General features: G+C 39.6%; 1 protein-coding gene across 1 annotated transcript in view; it reads right to left on the reverse strand.

Moving 5' to 3' along the window:
- The window catches only part of GPAM (glycerol-3-phosphate acyltransferase, mitochondrial), a 28,010-nt gene that overhangs the window by 17,031 nt on the left and 1,765 nt on the right, over positions 1-9,214 (reverse strand). The window contains exons 2-6 of the mRNA XM_009881630.1: positions 9,147-9,212; positions 6,073-6,146; positions 3,011-3,124; positions 1,604-1,753; positions 1-88 (exon numbers count right to left, since the gene is read on the reverse strand). The exon at positions 1-88 is cut by the window's left edge and continues 45 nt beyond it. Of these exons, the coding sequence (XP_009879932.1) occupies positions 1-88; positions 1,604-1,753; positions 3,011-3,124; positions 6,073-6,146; positions 9,147-9,212 (492 nt within the window). The remainder of the gene's footprint in view (positions 89-1,603; positions 1,754-3,010; positions 3,125-6,072; positions 6,147-9,146; positions 9,213-9,214) is intronic.

Genomic DNA, 9,214 nt, shown 5'->3' on the forward strand with positions numbered 1-9,214 from the left:
TGCTTTGACCATTTCTATTTGACCTCTGTGGATCTGAATATTCCAGAAAAAGCTGTTAAACAACTTCAGTAACACCCAGCCAGTCAACCTGAAGGAAGAACAAACACAAATCAAAAAGCTTGATTCGTTTCTGCCTGTTTTATACTGCTTCTACATGACTAAAGGCAAAGCCATAAAGTCTAATTACTTTATATTCAAACAAAATTATTATAAAATCCAATTGCTTAACAAGTTTTTGCCTACCAGGTAAGCCATGGTTAGTAACCACATTTCAGCCTCCTGCAATTATTGACACAAAACTTTTTACTGTCAACCTCAGTGAAGGCTGTTCAAAGGGCAGAGACCACATTACCTATAGGGCAAGTTAATGGAGGTCCTATGATCAATTATAATAAATAAGCTGGTTAGGTGACACGTTAGGTGACAGCATGTATCCGGTCTTGTGGGAGAACTTAATATAGTTACAAAAAACATAGGGTTTCCATCACTAAAGCCAGTGAAGGGGACTAGGAACATGACAGAGACAAATTAATCCTTAGGAGCTGTTGTGGTTTCGGCTGGGATGCAGTTGACTCTCTTACCAGCAGCTGGTGTAGTGCTATGTTTTGGGTTTGGTATGGGAATACTGTTGATAGCACACTAATGTTTTTGGTTGTTGCTAAGCAGTCAAGGCCTTTTCTGCTCCTCACACCACCCTGCCAGTGAGTAGGCTGAGAGTGCACAAAAAGTTAGGAGGAGACACAGCTGGGACAGCTGACCCCAACTGACCAAAGGGATATTCCATGCCATATAATGTCATGCTCGATATACAAAGCTGGGAGAAGAAGAAGGAAGGGGAGGGGGGGGGACATTTGGAATTATGGCGTTTTCTTCCCAACTAACCATTATGCATGATGGAGCCCTGCTTTCCTGGAGACAGCTGAACACCTGCCTGCTAATGGGAAGTAGTGAAATGAATTCCTTGTTTTGCTTTGCTTGTGTGCGCAGCTTTTGTTCTACCTACTAAACAGTCTTTATCTCTACCCATGAGTTTTTTCTCACTTCTACTTTTCTGATTCGCTTCCCCATCCCGCCATGGGGGGAGTGAGTGAGCGGCTGCGTGATCCTAGCTGATGGCTGGGGTTAAACCGTTAAATAGTAAAGATAGACACCACAGTAGAAGATCTCATCTAAGATAAGACTCTCTCTGAGACACTTATAACTACAGGTTATGACATTCGGTGGGCTACTGGAAAAAAGATCTTTCACAATCTAAGATGCTGCAGCTAGCTGCTCTTGCCCGTATCAGCCTGAAGCAACAAGGATACTAATATTGGTCTAAGCATTAGTACTTCCAGGAGAAAAAAAAATAAAATCCATTTAACGTTATCATAAGATTTATCCCTTGAAAAGGTAGAGGGTTTCTGCTGGATCTGAACATGAAAAATAACTACTAACTCATTGGTTAACATTAGAAAATGGATTTTTATGAATATTGTATTAGTTTTTAGAATAATTATTCATTATTTATGAATACTGTGTTACAAGCTCTGCTGGTTATAATAAAGAGAGAACTTGGCCATTCTTCTACGCGTTGACAATACCGATGAGCCATTTTTCTTACCTGATTAAAGCAGGTGACACATTTGCTACCATTTCTTGGAGAATTTTCCTAGCTTTTTTCTTCACTTTGTTGATAGCTTTAGGATCCGTCTGAGCAAAACTACCAGGAGCACTTGGTTCAGAAGCTTCATCTACAATGGCCTTCTGGACTCTAACATCAAAAAATGAAACTTATTAAACAGTCGCACAACAGAAGAGTTAAAGACAGACAACAACTGCTGGGAATGAGCTATATATTACTACAGGAGTAACTTGCAGGCATGAGAGTATGTGCACACTGAGGTATTATGTACTCCAAATGCATTAAATTTAATTCAGTAGTTTTCTAAGCGCTGATTAAATAGCTGGATGATGGATGAATGTGCTCAAAGTTGACTGTATAAAACAGCACGTATGCAGTTCACAAGTATCAAGTGATCGCCATTTTCAGAAATGGTTAATAAGGTCAAATATGCAAAAGGAACAGTTGAAATCTCCTTTTTGTTACTATTTTCTTTGTCTCGCCATAGCAATTTCAGTTACGTCATTAGACAGATTTATGCAGTTGCTATTTTGCATTTCTACAGTATCTTCCCCCTTCAATTCTCACCTTTACAAAGTGTAACTAAATTTTATACGGGCTATTTTCCCCATTTAAAAGATACCTAAGAGAAATTAAGTGGTTTAACACACCATAACTGTGGCACAACGCACTCTGCTTTGCTTTTCAAAAGCAACACTATCATCTTTAAATGGGACTCGAACATTAAAAATTCAGGAGAGTTAGGAATGTTAATGTAGGCAGTGTGTGGCCTCTGACAAAAGTAAACTCAAGGAGTGGGCATGAGGTTGAATTTCTTTGTGTCCAGGGAAAACTGATACCTTAACAGCTTATCAGGGGCTCAACGAGTGATTTAAAATGCAGTATATGAAACAGAAAACAAGCTCCACAAAGTAAAGTGTAGGCATTTAATTCTATAGTCTTTTTCCAGTTTTGCCTCACACTCACGGTGTACACTCAGGGTACTCTGAAACGCTCCTTTCTTTGGATTTATGAAACACTGACAATTTCTGATGACTGCAGTATGACTTCAGTGGTAATGATTTACACGAATTAGATAAACAAAAGTTTGAAGAGTTCCCATGTAGCAATTTATTTTTCTGTGTACTGTCTGCTGCCCACCCACTATGCATAACTCATTTGGAGATTTACAATTCTTAATCTCTCCTCTTTTATTATTCAAACAGATATTGCAAGCTACAGTCCTGAAAGGCTGCGCTGAAGATACTGTATCTTCTAATATTTTAAATAGTCCAATTTTTAAAACCTGCTGTTTCCAAATTCTTAAATCATATTGTGACAATCATATAATAATTGTAATATAATGTATCAATCATGTAAAAAATAGTTTATTTTGCATTATCTTACCTGCTGTTATTCAGCACATTTTCTGTCAGATTCTTGGCAAACATACCCTTATGAACATCCCTCTCTTGCACAAAAAGGACATAGCAAAGGCGTCTTGCAAGCCACCCTCTGTACCTACAAAAATATGAAGAGTATTTGAGTGTGACCCTCAAAATATTTCACTGCCAAAAAAAAGAATTTTAAAAATACAGTTAAGAAGCAAAAGTATGTAAAGTTTTATGAAAGGCTGTCCAAAAGCTACTGTATCCTTTAGTAAATTGTCAATATGCTAATCTTACGGATGAAATAACTGATGCGCAGCACAAAATATCTGAGACAACTGAAGTCTGCGTTACTTCAATTCAGGCCGATAGTGGCCTTAAAGCATCCATAGTATCACAGGAAAGTAGCTACAAACCAGCATATACATTTTGACTGTCCACTGGAACCGACTCCTCAGCTTAGTGAGGAGGAAAGAAGACGTAGTGCCCATTTCTGATTCGGTGACTTTCCACCACAGAATGTAAATGCCCAGCTGAGAGGTCTGTCAACTTCTTCAAGAAACACTGAGCCCTCTTGGGAAAGTTGCTCACATTGTATGCACAGGGTAAACTCTCACAGGCACTTTTGAAAATATGTTTGTATTACCCACCAACACTAAAAACACTTTTTTGGTAATCTTTTCTTCCTTTCCAGTGTTTTTAAACACCCAGTCCTATGTGTTTCCTATGCACCGCCTCCTTGCAAAGTTTTAACAGAAGTAGAACCGCTAAATATTCAGTAAATCTCTCTACACATTCAAGCATTTAAGTAAGGCAACTTAGCTTACGTGGCCAGTCTCTTCCTTTTAAATTAAGGCCATCCTCTATCCTCTACTCTCTGGACCATGTAAGTGGCAATCATCTGTGAAAATGTAATTTTGAACAGTTTTCCTAATATCACAGAAGCGGTATGTGACAGAGGAAGGGATAAAATCCCGTCCCCAGCAGTTCATTGCTATTTTCATTGCTATTCATTGCTATTTTCTCTCCTCACTACCCTCACTCAGCGGGCCAGGGCTGGACAAGCCACCACAAAACAAACACAGGTGGGATCCACGAACAGCAGAGCTGATGTGATGGGGCAGAACTAATAGCTGGAAGAAGAAATTAAATTCTGGCCATTCCTAAGACCGGAGCACTCCATATTATTCAAAAACCGTGTCCTGAGGACTGTGGGTGCAATGCATCGCTGATGCTCCAGCAAAGTGTCCCAAACCAAACCATGGGTGGCAATACTCATGCTGAAGTGCTGCCAAGGTCTCACTCCTGGTTGTGACTGGAGTTACCGATGTTGGCTGCTAGACCTCCCTACCACATTTCAGTAAATTTATACATGTGTTAAAACTGGTTAGGAAAGACAAGAAGGAACTTTTACACTGTACAAGGCCAAACCACCTGAGTGCACAGGCCACTCGCACTGTAATTAAGACGAGTGCACATGCCCAAGCCATCAGTACAGTCTGACACGTAGCAGTTATACAAATATTCAGTGTCTCAAAGGACAAGGAGTTTTGCTGTTCATGCTGTTAAAGAAGTAGACTGGTGACTCTGTTTTAATTGCTTTTCCATCTTCCCCTTCCCATCGGAGTCTGAGAGCCTTATTGATTTTTCTAAAAAGCAAAGTTAAGAAGATATGTTTCTTTCTGACAGCAATTTTGGTAACTATGAACATATCACAACAGCATACAGTTATTGTAGGGATCTGTCAAGGTATAAAGGCTTCTAGCTTCATTTTAAAGCTTAGATATGATGTAATATAATTCGAAAAATCTTTCTAATCGCGTACCAATGACAGCAGACAAAAACCACACAGAATAGACCCAGTCAAGATATCTTATAAAACTGACATGTTCACAACGTCAGAAAAAGGCTTTGGTAATGTCTTGATACAGGTACAGTATGTTAGCAGTTAAAGAGAATCGCTCTTGCATTCTAAGGCCAAGAAATTGTGACTATGTAACCCCATGGGAGCTCAGAACTTCATTAAAATTGTTAATTGTCAGACTATAATGACATTCTGAGCTAAAGGCATTTTATTTCAGAATAATTCATTAACCCATATTTTGTTGCCATTTTATGTCTAATTTAAGTAACTCTGACCATTCAAAACCATTCAAGCATTACACTCTTGAAACTAATTTTTTAAAAAAGGTTAAAATTAAACCCTATTTCTATTATTTTTCTGTATTCTAAACTACAAGCTCAACTCTTAAAAAAACATAATTAATTCAAATTGAAGAAAGAACAGCCTCTAACATTAGCTTCCTCCCTCTCAAGCACAGCACAATGCTGCCTTTCTTCCACTCAGACACGTTGGCTCATTTCTTTCAGGCTGCTGGCCTCTCTTTGTTTGCTCTGACTCTACGACAAACACTGCAGGATCTCCTTATGCTAATGATTACTGTAAAGACCTTAGCAAGCATTATTAACTTTCCAAAGAACAGAATAAAGATTTTTTGTGTATTTCCAGTGTCTTCATCCCAGAACACAAGATATATTTCCAATAGCGCAAATATGCATCATCATTTTCAGGCCACATATACCATCCTTCAGGAGCTGCACTCTGCCACTGAGGCAGAGGAGAGTCAGTCTAGCAAGACATGTTCAGATTTAATTGTCATCAGTGATAATACTCAATGCCTAATTGTGAGCCAGATCTGCTCAGTAAATCAAAATGCAGCCTGAAGTCATTCTTAAGCATAGGAATAAAACAGCTCCTCTCAGCATTATGCTATGGATACTGCCATTTGCACTAAAGGAGAAAGGAATTAAACATGCTCTGTTTTTTGTGAAACAGGTTTGACCCTTACACTCCTTGCCTATAAGCCCAAAGGACTTTGCCCAGCTCCCAAACACACACAGCCAGATTTAACAAGTACATTACTTTCCTGAAGTCAGCATCAATTCCTGCGTTTAGAATCACAGAATCCCTGCATTTTCGGACAGCAATATATATTAACTCAGTCTGGACTATCCTAGAGATTTCCCTGCCATAAGACCAGAACACATTGAGCTTTAAAAGCAAAAGACTTGCTACATTACCTTGTATGTGTTTCATTGATATATATGACATTACGTAGACCCAAAGAAGGAATACTAGCATTGAAGAAGTTATCCTGTAAAACCAAGAACAAAAAGATTGGTGGACTATTTTATTACATAAGAATAATTGTGTCTTTGCATTCATCATAACACTTAAGATAATGCAATGGTTTTCACCTCTATTATAAACAAAAGCCAAAGCAGAGAACTGCTGAACTTGCTTATGAAATGCACACAAACTGTTCTGAAATGAAAATGAGATTCAGAAAGTCACTATTCCCAACTCCAATACTTTCAAAGTATTCTCTAGGCTTTACTGCATATAGAAATTATTGTATTGGTTGTATTCTTCAAGCCAGAATATTTTATCATACTCTGATGTAATATAAACCAGGACTTTTCATAATACAGAACTCATCTTTGCAACAGAACTTTGTTAAGCCACATTCAGCATTAGTACAATCATGGTCCTTTTGACACTCAGTCTGTGACATCCAGCACCAGCAGATCAGGCATCACGTAACGGCAGGCCAAGGGTCAGGATATCCACCCATGGTTAGGTGGCAAATCTACACATTCCTGCTCAGCCTGAACAACAAACTCAACCCTGCCTTGTATACCCCTGGTACAGACTCTACATGCCAGGCTATTAACTGTTCTGAGATGAATACGGGAGCAGTTCCATTTTGGACAAAGAAATATTCCCTGGCAGGAAGACCTCAGACTTTCATCCTCCGTATGCCAAGCAAGTACCTTGACCGAGAGGCTAGTTTCTTTCTGCCCAAATAATATTTAATTATAAAACTGGTCCCATGCCAACAGTAAATTACAGCTAAAACCACTGGGACTGTGCGTGTCAAGGAAGGCAAAAACAGGACACTGAAGGAGAAAGGTGGTTACCAGCAGCAGTGTAGCCGCAGAATAACCTCACTAACAGTTTTGCAATGGGAGTCAGATAAGAGTCTCATTTGTTTGTATTTTGTTTAGGACACACCATTTCCCACAAAATAAAATACATGAGTGTCCTATGTCATTTGAAAATCAGGCAGAAATTACATGCTACAGTGGGAGCATGCAGTCTTTTACCCCTCATTAAAGCGTAACAGAGTAGCACATGAAATCAACAAATTGTTGCTCTAGGATCTTAAGAGGAAACTTCAAGGCAATACTAATGTATTTGACTATTCGCTGGGTTTTTTTTCAGATCTTAAAGTTAGATGAAATGTTCTGGCAAAGAGAAGTGAAATTACTTGTTCCTGGTGTCCAAAAAAATCAGCAACAAAGATAAGTACCACTGAATGCCCACATCCACTCCTGTTCTCTAACTGTTAGGTTATAACCTCGCTCTGTGACGTTCAACCTCCAGCTGTAACATCACACATTAGCTTTTCCTTATTTAACTTTTCCCCGATCCTATGTCAAGATGTGGTTCTGTGAGACCAAGTGAGCTGATACAGCATCTCCCTGCTGCCGTGGGAGAGAAGCTCAGCTCCCACCACCACATCCTACCCTTCCCCACTAAACACTATCCCCCCATCTCCTAACTTACACCACCTCTAGCATTCATCACATCCCTTAACGAGCCAACTTCACTCAGGCAAGATAGAAAACTAAGACAGCCAGACTAAATGAATAAATAAAGCAAGTAGTTTTCTGCTTGGATAGTGAAGGTGATCAGCCCCCAGGAGAGCAGGAAGGCACAGAAGAGGGAGAAGCAAGACTTCCCACTCCCTGCACCGGCAAGGTGTTAGTTTGGCCAACACACTTAAGGAATTCTGTCTCCCTCATCCATCCCTTTTACTTATGAGAATTAAGAAAACAGGCAGCTCAACAAAAGTGAGATATCTAGAGTCTAATGAGAGGATCTGGTTTGTTATCATCTGCTGCAAGGAGTATTTTCGTCTTGTGCAGAAGGCAATAAAGGGCTTAGTCAGGTCATGCCCCTTTCCTAAGTGGGATCTCTGGACACGTAATTAGTTCCTTATTAAATGGACAAAATGCAGAACAAGATTTCACTTCCTAAAGTGTAATTCCCAACTTGAGAGGAATTAATAAATGTATAAAGGCCTAAGCTGAGAACTCCTACACACCTTTTTACAAGTTAAAACACTTAAGTGTCTGTTAGAAGTAGTTTCAGTTTCTCTAATTGCTTGTCTTGTTGCCCATATCATACATAGCCTCCACAGCACATTTGGATTCCTATCCCTATGCGGGGGGATGTCATTGCTACAATTTTCTGTTCTGGCATAGGAATAGAGCGAAATAACAACTTTTCGTTGGTCAAAGAAACAAGCAAATTTTCACTCTAGTCCAGCCAACCCTAGAGCTCAGTGCAGGTGTGACTGAGCACAATTTAAAGCCCGTGGTGTACACATAGTCAAATTACATGACGAACTGGTTACAAACCGTATCATGCCATTTATCAGCATTTTGCATTTTCAGCTTACGGAAAGCCTGCCCAATGCAGTTCAACAAAGTTCACGTTTTAAAACAGCTTCCGCAACCCCTCCAGAGCCACCATCTTGACACTGTTCCCAGCAGACAACTATCCCCCCTATCCTAACTGGCACTCCGTGTCTCCAGGCTGGGCCGAGAAGCCAGGAATCAGCCAGGTGTAGAAAACCAATGTGTCCTCTCAAGCACAGGAGTGCTCTCTTCAAGTCTGAAGGGAAGCATATTGCTTACTTTCAAAACTGTATTTACTCTGTGGATAGAGAATCAAGTGTCCTAAAAGTAAGCCTTAACACTTTCATGTTCAACAGTTTCCCATTATTAATCTAGCAGAGCAGATAATTTTTTTCCACACAATTTCCTAGTGCTAATTCTGAAGAGCTGGATAGTTTTGTGCAAGGAATAAGTCTGCACTGAAAAAGACAAAGCATCACAATAGGTCTGTGTCATCCATTAATTCCATGACAAAGAAACTACAACCACAAACAAAGATGAAAAAATATATTCCTTTATGAAGTAAGAACATTGTGACCTTAATTCTGAAAGTAAGAAAACTACTGAAACTTCATTACGCTGCAACTATGCGTTATTGCCAAACATAATCCAGTCCGTAATCTTCTTACCCGGCTCTGGGGAGTGCATACGTAGCAACATCGTCCCACAAATGGCCTTTTTCTGCTCAACAGAGTCT

This window comes from Charadrius vociferus, unplaced genomic scaffold (assembly GCF_000708025.1).
Source record: "Charadrius vociferus isolate BGI_N301 unplaced genomic scaffold, ASM70802v2 scaffold282, whole genome shotgun sequence".
Classification (NCBI taxonomy): domain Eukaryota; kingdom Metazoa; phylum Chordata; class Aves; order Charadriiformes; family Charadriidae; genus Charadrius; species Charadrius vociferus.